The 20,569-nt window shown below is 26.9% G+C and overlaps 1 protein-coding gene across 1 annotated transcript; it reads left to right on the top strand.

Moving 5' to 3' along the window:
* Nucleotides 1-289: 289 nt before the first annotated feature.
* Nucleotides 290-16,717, top strand: LOC119678834. The gene is made up of 2 exons (XM_038090900.1): nt 290-653; nt 15,909-16,717. The coding sequence occupies exon 2, from the start codon at nt 15,983-15,985 to the stop codon at nt 16,715-16,717; it is 735 nt and encodes a 244-aa protein (XP_037946828.1). The 5' UTR covers nt 290-653; nt 15,909-15,982.
* Nucleotides 16,718-20,569: the final 3,852 nt, after the last annotated feature.

Here is a 20,569-nt window from a genome sequence, read left to right as displayed (position 1 = left end):
ATTGGATGTGCGTGAGGGAAACGTCGCGAATTGGGCGTTTATGGTTAAGTTCTTAAAGTTTGGAACTATAAGAAAAATTATTTAAAATATACGATCGTGCTAATGAACGTTCGTCGAGTTAATAATTTAATAAAGAATTGCATTAAAAATAATAAATAGTTTTTTATAAATTAAATGATCTTGTCTCTTGACAATTTGTTTTATTGATTTTCGTGTTAATTGTGGCTTTAAACAAATTTTAATATATCGCTGAAATTATTCAACACAAAAAAGAAATAATACTAAAAAAATTCTGCAAGTGCAGCGTAAATGAAATAATAAAAAATAAATTTAAGCATAAAAATTCACATCTTGCGTGTTAAGAAGATATTTAAAATATCTGTAGTTCTGTGAGTGCAACGAAAAAATAACAGAAAGTATCTGAAATAAAGGTAACAGAAAATATTCGCATTTATGGTTCACAACTTAAAAAATCCAAAATTTGCGCTTGTGCATGATCAGTTCTGACATAATTGCATTTTAAATTATAATCATTATCTTTTATTGTCGTGCTTTATTGATTCCTGTGGATTGCGTTATTTATATTATTTATTTGTTTTAAATTGAAAAACGTCCGGTTCATTCATATAATTTGCAATTCGTGTACAATAAATGTGAGTATGATTTTTTTCTTTTCATCACCGATCGTCGATCTTAGATCATTTCGTAATTTTATTTAGAAATAAGTTATATCATTGAAATTTAGTCATTTAGATGTTTCAGTCAAAAAGTTTTTAATCTTTAAATTATAATTTTAACATTAAAAATGCTTCTACAAATATTTTTCATGCGTTTTTAAGTGTAACGGCAAATTTATTCGCCAATTTGTATTTTGTGTTATTTCTTAACTACTCGTTTTAGGTATTTTGGTGCTCTTAGTCAGTATTTTAAATTTTATTATTATTCGATATTATTATTATTAAATCTTATTATTATTCAATTTATGTAAAAGAATTTGAATTCAAAACTTACTTTTAAATGACATACCCACTACTTTTATCGATTGCAAAAAATTAGGTAGCTTTACAAGACTTTTGTAGGACATTTAAGAACTGGTTCTATCAAAATTTTATTAAAATTTTGAAAACCAAATATTATATATTTTTTTCTAAAAGAATTATTTTAAACCAATATTATTTTCAAATCTTTTTAAGCTTAAGAACACATTAGACATTAAATTGGAGGATATTTCAAGAGGTTGAAAATAACTCCCTTCAGTCTAACTTAATACTCTAATATGGAGCTATCGATATAGCACTACAGATAATTACAATATCACGAACTTGGTTTGTCTACTCGACCACAAATAGATGCTGGGCGTTAGTAAGACAGGTTTTCGGTTACCTAACAATATACTATTATAAGTTATGTTATTTTTTTAACAAAACATGTTTATTTATGCAGTAATGTAAGTAGAAAATCCATTTTACCTCAGCTGGGATAAAACTCCTTCTTTTCTTTTATTTTAATCTAAAAGCTGGATGTAGTTACAAGAACTTATATTCTCTTGAAAGCATATTTTGGCAACCATACGAGAAAAATTTATTTTGTTAGGATCAAGTTTATACCCTCTTGGAAGCATATTTTGGCAACCATACGAGAAAAATTGATTTCGTTAGGATCCGCTCCGACCTTCATTTATAGGGAAAATATACTGTCGTTCATGTAAAAGTTCAGTTAGGATTAGTTACACCATGAATTCTTTAGATGAATTCGATTGCTGTTATTGTTACTTTAGAAGTTGGTACTCTTATAGTACTAAAAAATATTTTTTAATGCATAAAGGTTTTATCTGTCGCATAATTATTAAAAACTGAAATTGATTGATTTTACTTATTTGCTGTGAGAGTAATAAAAATATATTGTCACTTACGAATTTTAAAACATTAACAGTGCTTTCACTATGGAAAAGCCTTTCTTTCATATGCTTCGCCCCTGAAATCTGTTAAATTAAACTATTTTATTTGCTTAATGAAGGTTAAAATATGTATCTTTGTATGGTTTTTATATAAGTTTTTCGTATTTTTGTTTAAAGTGCGCCATTCAGTTAGTTTAAATGACATCTCACGCACTTATTTATAGTATATTAAAACTAAAATAATATTATTTTTCTTCTCAGGTATATTACAGATATGTCTTGGTACTTTATATGCGTGATGTGTGTTAACAAAATAATGGTTTCAATTTTAATAAATGACTTTAAGATAAATTCTGAATTTTAATTGTTATTGAAGTGCAAAATTATTTTACAGTATTGCAATAACATATAACCAACATTTCGACTCAATATAGTATTCTACATATCAAGAGAAAAAAATTAAAATTTTATTAAAAATTAAATATTTAACGTTCGAGGATATAGCCATGTAAATATATTTAATGCAACATAAGGAATTTGATTTCTATTAAAATATATATTAGTTAATTTTTGAAAACCCAAGTAAGTTCCGTAGAATATAAAAATGTACAAAAAGACATATTCTAAGCTTACATATAACAAAATAACTACAATGGAGTTAACTTATATAGTCAAATCGAATATATAATTACATGTTCAATACACTTTCACTGCAATATTAAAAATAAAATATAACAAAAATAATTTAGAATCGAATTAAATGAAAATTCATTTAAAGCAGCAATATTTTTTATCTCTCATTGATACCATAAAGAAGATTGCAAAGTAAATAGTATATAAATACAAAAGAAAGATACTTTATTATACAAGCTAAGCTTAAATAAATATAATAAATATTATTTTGTAATCTTATACACACTTAAATGAATTCATTGTATTCCATTTACTTAAAAAACCAAAGTACTTTATTTTTTTTTAAAATAAGAAAAAGATTTTTATTGAAAAACAATAAAGATACTTTTGGTAACAACTTTTTAATCGCACAAGAATAAATAAGATTTTTCTGATATTAACTACAATAAAATTATATTAATAATCGAGAGGTACAGGTTACTAATTATAGTAAATACCAGACAATAAACGATAATGGAATCGTTATTAAAGAAAAAAATGATCTGAGTTCGCCAATAAATAAAGAATATTTGAATCCAACCATACCGGCTTGCAAAAATTTATACGTGGGTTTTAATTATACTCCATTTATAAAGATATTATCTTTAGATAAGTTTAATGTTTTACAAGACAATTGCAGTTCTAGTACTAGTAAATATGTAGTTACCAGTTGCCAATAGTATTGAAGTATTTTGCTTTGTTTACAAAGCACTATATAAATTTCAAGGTAGTCACTATAAAGCTTGAAACCTTAAATTAAATTAAAACCTTATATATTCTGTTAATTTAATTTTTTAATAATTAATTTTATTCGTCTAGAGAGGCTACGCAACACCTAAGATAAAATATTATGTCTATTTTGCACTCAAATGCGACTTACCTCAACATGCGCATTACGTTGTTCTGGTTTTTCATTTGCTCTGCCAACCATACGTTTAAGATCTCATAAATATTTATATGCAATATATTTTTTAAATAAATCAATAAATATTTTGCTTGAATATGTCTAATCAATCATTTAGAGCTTACATAAATAACTAGAATATGTAAAATTAAATTATTAATTATATGTCGTGTAAAATGTCACACAATTATTGCAACCCTTTCAATTTTTCATAAATAAACTATGAGCTTTTATGTGATTTTTAATACTGGCTGCTAGTAATTTATGTCGAATTTTTTGAGTACCAAAAATTCTCTTGACTAATATGTAGACTACTTTAATTTTAATCAAATATCCTATTTGTAGAAGTGATAATTAATGATGATAATTAAATTGGACTAGTACATTTTCCAGACAGGTTTTATTATTTAACTTTACTCCTATCAATATGTTAATACAATTATGCTTTCATTCCATTTTTCAACTCATTTTCTAGCAGAAGTACCCATGACACTTTTATAGGCTATATGTTCCACTTCGTTGACTTGAGTTTTCATTTAGGTTTATTATACTTACGAATATTTCATTATACTTTTCAAATAGTTGAATTCCAACACATCTATTAAAACTTTTAGTAGATACTATATTTCAGACACATGGTACAAATGTTTTGAATACTGCCATTATAAGCTATATTTCAATCCAAGTTATTTGCGATTGCCTATCTTCATGTATTAGACGTATGTATTAGATATTACAGCAGTTTGAATACAGCCGCTATAACCCATTTTCTATTCGGTACTTGCGATTTGCCTCTCCCAAGCAATTTTGGCGGCATTTATGAGTAGGGGTATTAATAGTTGTATCAACATGAACCGATTAAACCTAATGTTATCTATATTTTATTTCAAATTATTCAGATTTTATTATCTAAATGTATTTGGTGGTTTATATATAGACTAATATCTTTCAGCAAAAAAGTAGAAATTGCTGTTAATGCAGAACTTTATGAAAAACCTATGATAAAATCGTTACATCGGTGAAATCTCAAACCGTGAAATAGTTTATATAAAGTTCTTCAATTCAAAATACTATATTATTCTTGGCGCTACATACTTTAATGATGAAGAAAATTTATATATGAGTCTATAGTTACAGTTTAAAGCATGCCACGCAATTGTTATTCTCATATTCTCGATGTGTGGTAGACGCAACATAAGTTACTTAGAGACTCAGAGACTCATTATAATTATATTTTTCATCATGACTAATGAGAGTTCTTCTCATTAGAGAAATTTAGAGTCCACTTTGAAAAATCAGTTCAAAGACTCACCATATTTGAAATAGCTGTACATTTAGGACACTGATTCCTAAACGGTGGTCCAAAATGGTTAAAAATATTCCCTGAGTCAAATTTAACAGGTATGTATGCATAGCTTGTAGTTTGTCCATTAAGACCTTACTTATTAGAAAGTAACCACTAAGAATTTTCAAGTAATTATATACCTATATCATACAGGTCAGAAATTCATTGACCTGCATTGCTTTCCTGATAATGTTATGCAGTGTTTAAACTATTGTTCTTAACTCGTCATATAAGTAGCAATATATGCTATTTTTCATATGCAACCCATACAAAGTCCATACAAAATTCCAACAAAATTTATACAAAAATATGCTAAAGAGATTTGATAAGTCTAAGTGAACACATAGTAGTATTGTCAACACAACGCCGATTGGAGTACTTTAACAATCTGATTTGTAAACTACAAAGACAACTACAAAGACACAAAGTCACTAACTTCAAGTTAGATGGTGACTTACCTCACCTCGCAGATCAGCGGTTCCAAACCTTTTTTTGACCAAGGACCACTATGATATTTTTATTTTTAGTAGAGACAAAGTTAGATGATTTTGTTAATTATTAATACTAATTTAATAATATGGAAAACTTTTTGTGTTCCGTACTTAGATTTATTTTAGTGCTTCCGTCCTGCATTTAATTATTTTTTTTTAAATTGTTTTATTATTCCAACAAATGCAATTTCTAAACAATTTCACCTGTAAACACTTTAACATATTTTCTTTATAATATTTACAAAATTACAAAATAAATTTTTCCCTACTGAACTCATGATGTTTTGACTTTTTTTTATTATTTTGCTGGCTTCGACTATGTTTTGAACGTCTCATTACAGGCAAGAAAAATTAGGACACCGAATATAATTGCAACAGACTTGTGAGTAAATATTAAGCAAAGTAGGAAAGCAACCTGCGGTGAGTTTATAGTTTTTTCATGTTCCACGCAATTAAAAGTTCATTTTCTCTATATAATTTTTTTCTTTTTTGGCATAAATTTTGTTGTCTGACCACCAACAGTTTTGGAATTTTAATGAACTACCAAATTTCTATGATCATTTGTTGAAAAATACCAGTTTTAGTGTTTACTATTAACACTTTAATCTAAACAATTTTCACAGCAAGGGGCTTGGAGTTTTTATACCCCAAAACTACAAATAAAAAAAAAAAATTAGAAGTAAAACACAAATTCGGATCCATATATCTTTAGTTCTGAATCAAAATATCAAAATTAGGTAATATTTTAAAATTTTTTTCTTCAAAATTAATGGCACAATGTGTTCACTACTTTACTGCCAAATTTAGTGTTTTCCCATGCAAAATTCGACACTTTCAAACTCCGCGCTGACAGCATGATTTGGGTATCTGATAGATATAAGTTGCTATATATTTCTATTTTTACATTTTTTATTAATTGGCATATGCCAATTTATTTTAAAAATATTTCAAATTTTCTGAAATGTTTACATAATTTTATGTGTTCCCGCTTGTCATTATAACACATTTTTAATTATTTATATATACATTATATTTGTAGATTATTGTAGCTCATTTAAATTCAATAAAAAAGTACATGTGGATTATGTTTTTGTTTTTGTTTTTTTTTTTTTGGTATTATTTCTATGTTTAACATTTTTGATATTTTTAATATTTTTTCAAAAATTAAATTTTGTTCGCACCACAAGTTCAATAAACTCACTATTACTTAAGAAATTAAAAATCTTATCGGGGAAGAAAAAAACCTACTTTTAGCTATAATGATCATTAAAGTTCATTTTGTTTATATTCAATGAAAAGCGTCATTCAAGATCAATGTGATCAAAAATGTTTAACACTCACAACAAATATTGATACAAGCTCGCATGTTTTCAATCAGAACTAAAACATCGAAAACAAACCAAACTTTTTTATTTTAAGTACATATTGTATTTATAATATAAATAATTATAAAAAACTAAAAAATTTTTGTTATTATACTTAATTAAAAAAAATAAATTTAATTCCTTAACAACGTACATCACAGACATCTTTTAAATCCAATTAGCAAAAGTAGCGATGGACACAGATATTATGTGATATATATCTTTAATGAAAAATTTTATTATATATACATACATTACATATATAAATATTTGATATATATGTAAACAGACTTAAGTTAAAATATTTTTAAATTTATTATAGATGAAATTAAAAATTTGGCTACTTCGCACTTTTAGAGATCAGTAACACTTAGAAGTAATTAGGGATTTAGGCGCCAATGTTTTGTTAACTAATCTTTGAAGAAAAAGTTTTAAAAAAGATTTTATTTTAATTTTAAATTCGCTTTAATTTAATTTTAAAATATACTTTATACATTGTGTAATTAAAAAAATTCATACGAGAGTTGCTTCAATTAAAATGAAATTATTAATGAAAGTGTATTTAAATGTACAGAATGCTTCAATTGAAATTGAACTTTTAGAGTAGCATACAATCAAACCTCTCTATAACGAACCTCCTTACAACGAATTTCTCTCTATAACGCAGTTTTGTTGAAAACACAGAGATTTTTATATATTTGAACCTCTCAATAGCAAATCTCTCTATAGCGAACCTCTCTATAACTTACCTCTCTTTAGCGAATTCCTCTCTATAACCAAGTTTTTAGCAGGCACCTACGACTTCATTATAGAGAGGTTTGACTGAACATTTAAATTTGATTTTTGATTTAATCAAATCAGTAGTTTCCATATTTGCGCTTTTACGAATGTGAACCATTCCGAACATTCTGACATTTTAACTTGGTCTGCAAAATAGTCTATAAAAAGAAGTTGAGTGAACTTGTTTGGTTATCTCTTAGCCATTGTTTGCTAGCGTGTTTTATCTTTGGCGGTGCAGAATTTTGTTGATATGTCCACTTTCTCACACTTAAATGTTTAGTTATATATCCCAAAACGTTTTCACGGTGTTGTTTAAATCTTCTATAAAATTAAATAATTTTTTACCTCTGCCAACTTTCTGTCTGTCAATATTATAATTTGATGCTTAACTTATGCTCTTTACTGGCAAAAAGAGTAATTCATATTACTTTCCTCAGTCTGTCATCCTCATCCTCAGTCTGGTTTCACTTTGAAAAATATTTGTAAAGATTGGAGCGAGTAATATTTTGAAGATTCCAGATTTGTAAAATACAATGGGTGCGGTAATATATCAGAATTGTAAAAGTTTTTGTCGAATCATCAAACTCGTACGAAGTCTTACATTCTTATTCTACTATTCAATTGAACTTATATTGTTTGAGTTAATAATTCAATTTCTCCAGTTAGTGAGAAGCTCAGAAATAAATTAATTCTTGATCTCTTGCATTTTCCATTGTTATAGATAATATATATCTGCAGTGATGATCCAATGCGACGGAGTAAATTTTTTTATAAGAAAATCATGTGTAGAATCTTGAATCCATTTCATGTTATTATAAACGGTCAATTTGGATAAATTTAACAACTCAGTGATCTCAGGATTTATCTCAGCAAAATATAATATATTTTCCTTTCCATGGAAAATGATATATTACGGAATATCAAACATGAAGTATTGCGCAAAATTAAACTAGCTTTTCTTTGACAAGCCTTTTTATATCAGCTGTCAAAACAGGTGATGTCAATTCAGCTGATTTGGAATGTTGCGTGTGAAAAAATATATTTTAGTCCTCTGTTGGACAGAAATTACTTTCCGGACCCTTAAATATTATTCTCATAAGGGCATAGTATGAATGGGAATTAAGTCGAAAAGGATGTAGATATTGATTGAGATGTTAGGTAAAATAATGAGGTTGAAGTTATTAAGATTTTGTAGAGTACTAAAATAGTTGATACGTATTTCACATGGAAGTTGTATCAGAATAGGTGTTAAATTTTAAATCTTAAAATTTCTAGAATTTTAATAAAATTTTAGAGAAAATGATTTGTACCACTACTAACTATACTATAATTTTCTCTTGACAGACATTTTTATTACTTTTACGATATACATCTTGGTCTATAAAATGATACTAAAAGATATTTTACTATTTATACGGTAGGATTATGACAAGTTGGGGTCTCATAGCTTTTCATTTTCAACACAAGTACATTTATTGTTATTAGTTGATTCTGAGCAATAATATTCAATTGTCAAATGGTCTATAATTAAATAAACTTGATTAATGAATACGTGGGCTTTATATACAAGAGATAATAGTTTGTAAGAGAAACTTTTAAAATGACGAAAAGGCTTGTACAAAAATTGTCAATAAATTAGAGAAATTTTTTCTGCAAGTGAAGAGAAAAAACATCAAAGTACTGATCGGAGTCATCATAGACCATATTGTGCGTGAATATTACGTAGATAAGATGGGTATAATTGTAAATATATAGCATACAAATTTTGTTTGGAGAATGTGGAGAATATAGAGCACTTCAGCTGTTATTGCTTACCATTTGCAAGAACTAGATTGAGATTATTGGGTTATAATCTTCATTCTCTCCTTCTCCACACCAATCTTCATAGATTAAACAGGCAAATTTAAAAATATTTATTATTTTTCTTAATTTTCTTTTTACTTATATCATACATTTTCGGGTTTGTGAGCAAAGATCAATTGACTGAGTGTCCTAATTTTATTGTGTTCAAATCCAAACGAAAAGTATATATGCATATATATTTAGTTATTATATAGTTATATATAGTCACTAACATGAATTGATTTGTTAGTTAGGATCGGTTTAGAAGAAATAAATATGTAAAAGATAATTAGAACTGTTGTATAAGATTAGTTTTCGTCGTTTAATTATAATAATAGCGACTGTGATCAGTCGATTAGTGGGCTTAACTGAGTTGTAACTATAATTAGCGCCATATATGTACTTATATCTGACACAATCCCGTTCTTATTCATTAACATTTACATTTAGTTAATTAAGGTTCATATAAAATATTATGCAATGTAATTTATAAAAATGTTACTTTAATTAAGAATGTAAATACTTGGTAACCTTTGTTATTCACACCATAAAAGAACACTTTTATTTAAATAATAAATTTTATTGATACAATAAAAGTATGTAAAATATGATGGGAAATTAACACTGTTGTCTGACATTTTGAGCGTTTAAATGTAATTAATTTTTGTTATTGTTTTTTAATACTAATATATATATCGAAGTAGCTACAAATCGAGGTATTTAAACGTTAATAGACTAAAAATGGGCAAAAGACATTCCAGGCTAATTAAGCAAAATCAGTGTCACTTACAAATCGCATTTGAAATCTCGCTTCATCAAGCGAACACAACAAATGAAACGAGGCTCTACGATATATACATTTTAACGATCTTATTTAAGCTCAGAGATAATTTTTATTTTGTTTTTGGTATTAATTGCAATGCAGACTGTTAATTAATTTATAGGAGTAACCGCAATCCGATATTTACTTGAAGGCGCAGTCTTGTCTGCAAAATAAATTTACTAATAAATAATAAGAGAAATAAAATAATAAAAAAAAAAATTAAAGAAACTTTTTTCTAAAGAAAAATCTTGTTTTAATTTTTTTTATTAAATTTCAAGAATAAAAAATTGTGTTGTGAGCTGAACAAGACAGCCTGTTTAAAAATTGCATGTTGCAAATAATTAATATCGAATAATTGTGCAATAATGTAAATCGCTTTCGTTCTTTTGTTGCAAATGCAAATGTTGAGTGCTGCAATGCATCACTTAATCGAAAAATTTATTGCTGCGAACAAAAGTGTTAAATCACTTATGCGGAAGTTTGAAATTTTTACCAAATTGGGATTGAGCAGTTAGGCTTCCTTTGTTCTTTTTCGAATTGAATATCACGAGTCGAAAAAGCTATAAATTATTTAAATTGGCATAGTAGTTAACGTATTTTGTAGATGCAATATCTTCAACTGATGATTAAATACACATTACCTACTGCTTTTGCTCATTCTTATTATTTAAAGGAAATCGTTTTAAAGATAATACAAAACTTTTTTGATGCACTGATTTAAAGATACTCACATTGTTTTGAACGTGTTTAATTAATTTTAAATTAAATATAAACATATGTTTGTTGTTACTCTGTGGATAGATACTCAAAGAATGATTTATAGCATCAAATTTTTCTAAAAATTTGCAATTATATTTTTTTTAAATAAAATGATTTTTACGTAGTGATAAATGATTGAAAACTTATGTTCATTTTGACGGCTATATAACAAAATAAAAATTGTTAGTAACAATTTTAGCATATAAATTTAGATAAATAGAATATAATCAAAAGATTTATATGCTTCTAGTAGAGCAAACTTTTTAAGCCTTTTAAATGAAAGTAAATTTGTGAATCGTTAAAGACTTATATATTTATGTAAGGATATATTCTCGTTACTTCTTTGGGATTGGAATTAAAATATTCCCGGTATAATGGCTAATAATATGCCTGTTGTTCAAAATGACTTAAATATATTCGATACCATCTTATACTGATATGACTTATAGCAAGTGGGTTTTAATCAGAGATAAAATCTGGTACCACAGGATCCAGTTACCCATAACTTTAGTTATCCTGGACACTGGGTTGGTCCCGTAAAGAGACATAGTGGTGGCTATGATTACTACCTTAAGTTAGAAAGAGTGTTAGCACTTATGCTTCCATTTGATGTGAACTTGCAGGAGAGATTTGGATAGTAACTTATATCAAAACATATAACTTCAATTAATATCAGCAGAATTTATTTTAATGGGACGTTAATTGGCATAAAATATTGATAGGTGTGTTTAAACAATGCGGTGTCATGCACATGCAACAGCTAAACACATAAAATAACACAGAGAATAATGGTGTCAGTCTTTTTCTTGTTTAGAAGGATTTTTGATTATCCATTCTAGCTTAACTGAACAGTGCGCAAAGCCTTATCAGCTTTAGCATATTAGTTTCTAAAGCGGGTTAGAAGTTTTAAAAAAAAAGATTTATTGGGGTAATATTTTATTATTTACTTGAATTATGATAGGTATAGATACTCGCGTTTTTTAACCCTTTGAAAAGAAAAGCAGAGACATGGTTTTAAAATTACCAGTGTATGTTAGCATAGATAAACTATTGATGAACGTTTTTTCACTCCATACGATTGGAAATGAGAACTTTTTAGTAAAGCGAAAAACATTATTTATTCTATATATCCTATCGCATTTTATTGCCAGGGCCCAGTTTATATTATATATGGTATATGTACACTAGCACATCAAAACTGCTTCAAAGCAGTAGTCGTTTTGATCAAATATATACCGAGGTAAATCGTGAAATATATTTAATTATATAATATATAGATCTCTTATAAAAATTTATATATATATATCCATAATATTAGCTATATCTATATATAAATAAATTATTTATACTTCATGTTGATTATGGATTATCTAATGACATTTAAATATGAGTAAATAAATATTAAAAACTGATTGCTATATATGTTTCTCATGAAATTGTATATATATATTAAAGTCTTTAGTTTTTGAAACAGTTATAACTAAAATTCAATCGATCGGACTAACATGAACCAATAACAATAAGTCTGGCCTTATTATAGAGATAATAAACCTATTTATCTAAAAACTATTAATATCATTATAAATGTAATCAGTGATTAATACTTCTACATGCTTTAAATATTAAACTTGATTTAGCTGACTTTGAAGGAAATTGATACAGGAAATATACATCAACTTGTAATGCAAAGTCCCTGTTTTGATTTAAGTATTTAATCCAATTTATTCTATATGAATTTCTAACTGATTTACATATATAATACTTTAAGCTTCGTTTAGCTTAATATTAGTAAGCAATATGTAATTAAAAATAAATTATTTATTTAACAACATTAACTCAATTAAGCTTAATAATAGTAAGCAATAGGTATTATATATAATGCATTTAACTAATTAAAAACAGTTAAAATATCATGTTTAATTAGATATTAATAAAAAGACAAAATGGAAAATATTATATCTTCTAATAAAGTATTAATATTTATTACAGCTTTATTAAAAAATATAATATAAAAAACTTTAAAAATATATTCTAAATTAGTTTTTGATATAGCAACTATGTGACTTTTCAAAATTTTATTATTTAAATTAATTTAAATAAATACTTTTATATATTTTATAGAATCAAAAATGATTAAAATCGTAAAATTACAAAGTGAGATTAAAGTCTCAAAAATTATTATAATTATTAATTGTTAAATTGACAATGTGTATTAACAAAAAAATATTAACAAAAAAAAATTAATTAATTACTACGAGGGTCGCATATAATATTTCCATAGGTCAATATCAAATTTGATAATAAAAATGAAAAGACCGAGTTTTTAAGCCATTTCCTTCAAACAGTATCAATTTCGATTAATAAAAAGTTAATTTAAGCGTAAAATCGTATTAATTATAATATTGTAAAATATGAAAATTAAAAAAAAAAATTTTAAATTCTTTGTTTGTTACAAATAAGCTGCTTTATTAAACAATTTATTGTTTTTTTCATTTTATGTTACAAAAAAATACGTCAAAATACCTGTAGACCACACTTGTGATACAGCCTTCAATGGCATTAGGTGTTCAAATCACATCAGTCAAATTTTTGAAATTATTTAAAAATCGATTCAATAAAAACAAAATAATTATGTGAACTTAATATGACAAGCATGAGATATGTGTCCAATCTGAAGTATTCAATTTAAATAGAAAAAAAATATTTGAGAAAATTTCTTTAACATCTTTTGTGAATTTAAAGTTCAAATTCAACCATCTTAAAAATTTTACAAGAAAATAAATTTTAATTTTAAGAACTTAAACACATTTTTATGAGGTCATAATATTACAAGAAATAAAAATGTAATTTTTAATTTAATTTTGTTTTTTTCAACTAATAAAGCATATGGGAAAAGACGAGTTGAGCTGCTCCGGGACCATTCGCACAAGTGAAATGGGCCTGGCGTATAAAATAAATGTGTCCATAAATAAACTTTATATTCACACATAAATGAGTAATTTTCGCCACGCAATGCATTGAATAGAAATGAAAAAAAAATCATTTTTCGAAAATTAGAAAAAATTCTTAGAAGCGTGAATAATTTTTTTTTTGTTTTCTAATTTTTAATTATTCAAATTGCATTTATTTTATTTTATTATTTTTGTAATGATGATGCAGAAGTATTAAATATAGTTCGTGCGATTAAACCAATCATTTCCCAGTTGAAAATATTATTTTTGATGACTCCAATACGTTCTTGAATAGTAAGATATAACAAAATATACCTAAATTGATCATACTAAATATCTCACGTAGTTAATGAGAGTCCAATGAATTTCGCTATTTCTTTAGATTTGGAAACAGAAAATAATCGCAGGGGGCTAAATCTGGAGAATATGCTGGATAGGGTAGCAGTTCGTATCCCAATTCGTGGATTTGGGATCGTAATGCTCAATCAGCACACGAAATTCACTTTTTTCTATTTTCGTAAAAATTCACAAGGTTGTCTGCTTTGAACGTCTATCAAACACCAACTGAACGACGTAGCTTGCTCAAAATTAGAAAGTTGCCCACTGGTAGATTACAGCTGACGGCAGCACTGTTGCATTTGGAGTAACTGCGCGGGAAATTCAAAAAGTCACTGACTTATCAAATCGCCCTAGTATATATATCAATTTTTAGGTAGTTCAATAGTTTCAAACTTCCAATAAATGAAATGCTTGAAACAAAAGCAGTCAGTTTTTTATTTATTTCTTACTTTCAATAAGATTTTCATCCCATTAACAGGATTTGTGCAGTATTTGTGTCCATAAAAAAATTCTTATTTTAATGGTCATTTGCAGTCTCATAATATACATATTTAATAGATCCTATTTATTTTATTTGATTATTTTAAATATTTTTTTAATTTTAATTATAGGACTACTACATATCAAATATGTATAACTTACAACAAATTAGCTTAATTTAATTAATTTAATTTTACGATATATCACTAACTCGTTGAGTTAATTAATTAATAATGAATTCAATGCTATTTATTTTATCATATAATTTATAACATTTAAGCAAACAACCACTAATATTTTTTTTTCTTATAAAACTCGCATGTGTCAATACACTGGATATATGTTAAAATATCAAGTATTTTAAATGATTAAATTAATTCTTAAAAACGATATTACCTAAAGTAATAAAAATTTTATCTTGGCTACCGTAGCTTTCGATTTCCTTATAATCTATTAATTCTTAAGTAGCACGAGCCAAGCCCATAATTTTGTAATTTAAATATTGATAAATTCACGTTAAAGGATTGCTAATAAATTAAAAATTCGGACATTAAATACGTAAATTAAATGTTGACCAAACTATAAATTAAACACAGAAATGAAATGGATTTGATTCCAAGAAAATTTATTATAAAATATATCACATTTATATATTTATCGTACGACCTTGTCAAGTGGTAGACAAAGGTACGAAAAAGATCAAAAGACCACAAAATATTAAATTCGTTTTCAATAGAAAAAAGCCAGAAAACTAAGGAGTTTCTTAGCCAGAATTATGCAAAACTTTCAACAAGATCGTTTACTTTGATTTCTAAGATGAGATGTATATATATTTTTTTTTCATTTGAAGAAACTGTCAACGTGTGTGGTGCCTATAACTCACTCGAAAATAAATGAAATAATACATTGTGGGAATTGTGCATATAAATCAAGATAAAACCGAAATAAAGCTTAAATAAATTTATGATTATTTCATCATTTCACATCTTAAATGAATTTCTAACTGAATCATACATCCATATTATGCGAAGTTAAATCTTATGGCAAGTAATTTAACTTGAAATGCAGACTGAAAGTTCAAGATAAATTTGAACTTTATATGAAATCAATTATTTCTCATCCATTTTGTATCAGAAAGTACTGCTATTATTTTATAATATTCAAAAGTAAATTAGTTTCATGCAGTATAATTTCATTAAAATTTATTTATAAATTGAAGTAAATAAAATAATTAAATCAATTTTATATTTTTTCTTTACAGAACTAATCACCTGTGTACCACCTGTGTTCAATTTAATTAGAACAAAACTTCATTAAATAATAAAATTAACAAAAATGACGAGATTACTTCAAACACTACTTTTCTCAACACTATTTTGCATCACAGTTCTCAGTGCACTAACAGAATCCAGTGATATCACAACCACACAAAAACCACAACAACATCATCGTCGACAACATCATCGAATACATCATAAAGAACATCGAAGACGTGAACATATTAGTGAACGTTTAACTAAAACACAAGAACTAAATGAACAAATCGATCTTATAGATCCGAAAGAAGCACAGCCACGAGTTTTGAATAGTACAAGAATAAGACCTCTTACTGCAAGGGATTATTATAATCGAGTTGTGCAGAGAAGACAGAATGTGCATAGAAACATTCCTACCGAATGGGGTTACAATACATACAATGTGCTCACTAATACGTTTGATACGTCACCAGTAGGAAAAAGTGCTGGTAAAGGTGATGATAATATGCACGATGTAGAATTTATAAGCAATAATGCGGGCACCAGCCCTGAATGGGCAGCACCAAATCCAAGACGGGGTTATGATTACTTGCCACCAATGACGCCAACCACTAGTACAACAACTACTATGCCAATTACACGCAGAACATTACTAACAACTTCTGCACCGCCACCACTTGTACCAGTGCGTAGAGGTTATCCACCTATTTTACCTTCTAAAAGTTATAATGACTTGCCACATGTAACCGAAGATCCTATTGAAACAAATATTATAAGCAGAAATCCAAACGATTCGAAAGATATGGAAAAGTAAGTAAAGCCTATAGTAAAATGATTATAATACTTTATGTATTTAAAACTTTGTGTATTTATTATATAAAATATTAAAATATTAATATTCATATTCAAATATATAAAAAAATTTAACTTATTTTAAGTTTTAACTGTAAATAATTCTTAATTATGCTTATTTCACATAATAGTTGCACGTATGTACTTAAACAAAGAAAAAGTGATTTAATACAGCATATGTCACAATAACTTTGAAATCAAACAAAATTACGAGTACTACGAAATGCAAATATGAATTTCGTTTTATTGAGTATTTTTATATGTATCTATGTATTATAAGTTAACATTTTTTTTTTAATTTGACACTTTGACGACCGAACAAATGGTTAAAACTCATGAATTTCAATAATAAATTAACTATGATAGACAAGCGAGCCAGCTTGTTGTGTCAATAGACCAACCAACCCATTTTGCAAATTATGACACTTCCATGATGAATGCCTGCAATATGCAGCTTGCTCTGGTAATGATGTAGTTAAAAAATGTACAACTGAACTAATATACCATGGATAGAGGATTTACTCAATTTTCATGGCTATTTATATTTACGATATGTCAATTAAAATTAAACATTAACGCCTTTGTGGTTTTTAATTTGAATTTCGGTAGTAATTCTATTAGAAGTGCTTCTTCTAACAAGCGCTTTTGTCATAGGACACCATTTTGAAATGATTGGCGATAATAATAAAAACCCTTTCACACAAATACTTTTTATTCTTATATTCACTATTAAGAATAAAAAGTATTATTTATTAGTAAGTATTACCAGTGACAGTCTGTCCTGCAAAAGAAACGACATTAAGAGAGTGGGTTATTAGCCGTTAAAATGTGGATCTTACCGGGCAACGCGACAGATTATTATACAGTGTTTTATTAGTACGTTAATTATAATTAGTGGTAAGAAACCATACCGTAATACTGTAATTTCATAATTCCTTCACTGGGTTGTCTGAATTCATATCCACATCTGTTGGTATAAAAATTACATTAACACGATTCTTAATGTTCTAAACAACAATTCCAATCAAGATCGTCTAATTAAATACATTTTATTAAATAATAATGTTTTTTGAATGCATAATTTGCTATATGCTAGCACTTTATAAAATTATTTATATTACATTTGAATTTGTTTAACAAAATTTTCAATCAATAATGAACTTAAAATTATTAATAAAAATCAAAATTATCATATTATGTAGAAATATATTTAACATTTGTTATAATACAAGACAATTTCTGAACTACGTATGTTAATGGTTTTTATAATTTACTATTCTTCTAATTACTAGTCCATGCCTTGTCATCCTGTTAGTACTTGCAACAATTTTCCATCAAAATTTGCTATTAGTCCATACCTTTCACGAATGTTACCGTTGTATTTCGGACAAAATTGTCTACTGATTGGGTTCAGTAATATCATATAAAAAACGATATTTAATTGTGTATAACATATAGTATACCATATATAACATATAAATTACATATGATAGTTCAAATATCATGAATAGGAATAAAATGAAGTTAAATTAAATAAATGTTATTTTTTTTTGTACTATATTATATATACTATATAACTATATTCGAGTGGTGCAACGTCATTTTAGATTCTATTCCACTAAAGCCTTAGTAAAATTTTTAGTTTGGTCAATGGCATATTTGTAGGAAGTGCTGCTTAACTTGGTTATATGAGGGTACAAGGTTCTAAGCTTAGGTATATATAAAATCACTCTAATAGGAACTCTGCTACCTGACGCAGTTGAGTGTTATCTTAAAGTTTTTATTTAAGAAGTTATACCACGAATTTTACTTATATAAATTTTAATACCGAATGTGAGCAGACCTGGGAATATATAATTAAGTAAAAAATGTGAGTACATCTGGAAAAAACCATAAATATATACAAAGTTCTTAATATTCCAATGATTAATAATAAAGTGTTGAATAAAAGATTGTTTGTAAAGTTTTAGAAGCATTTAATTTTGCCTACCTAAAATATTCAGTTCTTTAAGAATTTTCTTTATAGAAAATAACCTGCCTACCTTTTAAAAACGATTTTTCAATACTTTGTCATGATATCTATGAACAGATATATAATTAAAAATAAAAAGATTTTGATTGTTGATATACTAAAATTGATCACTAAAAAATATATTTCTCGGATTTTAAGTCTACCAAAAATCAGAAACCTTGACCATATATTATCATAGTTCCTACAAACAGATATAGAAATAAAAACAAGAAGATTTTGATTGTTGAAATATTACAATTATTCACTAAAAAATATCTTTTTCGACTTTAAACTATTCCAACCTCCTTTGAAAAAAATCTACGTATATTATTATATCAAACTCTTTACGACCTCTTCTAATAAAGGTAGTGCTTCGCATTGCTAATAAATTAAGTATTAAAAATGTGATCTTTTTTACAGTTCGGTTACAAGGATTTTTGGTAGAGAGGTTTTGAACAGTAATGAATTGTAACAAAATTTTTATTTATTTTTAATTGATTGAATTTTTTTACTCGAACAGTAGTAATCCTTCCTATTACATGCAATAATTTTTATTTAGTATTTTTTAGCATTTACTACGATCTGAATAGAAAGTTGCATATGTACTGTATTATGTTAAGTGACTTATCTATATTAAGTGACTTCAAATATAAACTTTATTTCTAAGACGTCTTCTGTGGTTTTTCTTCTCACCCTTGTAAACGTGTTGGAAGATGACATTAGGTGTATTACCAGTGGGTTTGGGTGCATATATTTACAATGAGCATAGTTCTTTGTAATTCAATATATTTCTTCCTTGATTGTCGGAATACGTAGTTGTTTATGCAACTGTTCTTTTGTTATATACCAACGTCCATATGTGATCAGGCGTAGTATTTTAGATTGTAACCGTTGGATAATTGCCAGGTTTGAGTTTTCTGTGGTACTTTATAATTGAGCTCCGTAACTCCATATATGTTTTAGTACAGTTTTGTATATTAGTAGCTTATTATCTAATGACAGTTTGGAATTTCGACTGAGAATCCAAAATAAGTTTCGCAGCTTGAGACCCATAGCGTTGCGCTTTTTGAATATGTGTGTTCTCCGGGTTAGATTACTGCTTAGATGTATTCCCAAATATTATGTTTTTGCAGCCTATGGTAATTAGGCAGAAGTACACAAGTAAATGATCGACCTTAAAGGCTCGCTCTATTTTCCAATATTGCATTTATAAGCTAGACATGCAATTGATATATTTATATTGATTTAGATTAAATTGAATTAGTGTATAGTACATAAGCGTAGTAAAGTTAAGTGCATACACAACTGCATATAAACATATTTTTCTTTCAAAAGTTTTATTTGCAGTAACTCCATAAGTCGAAAAAGTTTTTTTTCTAAAAGATACACTTATCCAACATAAAAAATACTTTTATCCAATTATCCAACAAAAAGCATTGAAAAAAAATGTATGTGGCTAAGACCACAATTAACTTGGCGAATGTTGCAGCAATCGCGTAAATGCATTGAAGTTGGTTGCAAGTGGCTACTGATAAAGCCAGAATTGAAGTGTTAATCACACACAGTTTGCAAGTGGCAAAGTGGCAAAGTGATTAGATTGCGCTAAGGCAAGTCACTGATAAACTGACTGCAGTTGTTGCAACAACAGTGATTGATGTTGTTGGAAATATTTGTGGCAGAGATAAAACCGATAAATTAATTACATTTTAGTACGAACTGATTAGTTGTGTTGGAAAATACCAAACAAAATGTAATTTCTATGCAACAAATGTTAAATAAAAAGGAAAAAAATTATTAGCAATA

This window comes from Teleopsis dalmanni, chromosome 1, assembly GCF_002237135.1.
Source record: "Teleopsis dalmanni isolate 2A chromosome 1, ASM223713v2, whole genome shotgun sequence".
NCBI classification, from domain to species: Eukaryota; Metazoa; Arthropoda; class Insecta; order Diptera; family Diopsidae; genus Teleopsis; species Teleopsis dalmanni.
The sequence above is the reverse complement of the archived record's forward strand: the minus strand, read 5'-3'. Positions and strand labels throughout refer to the sequence as shown.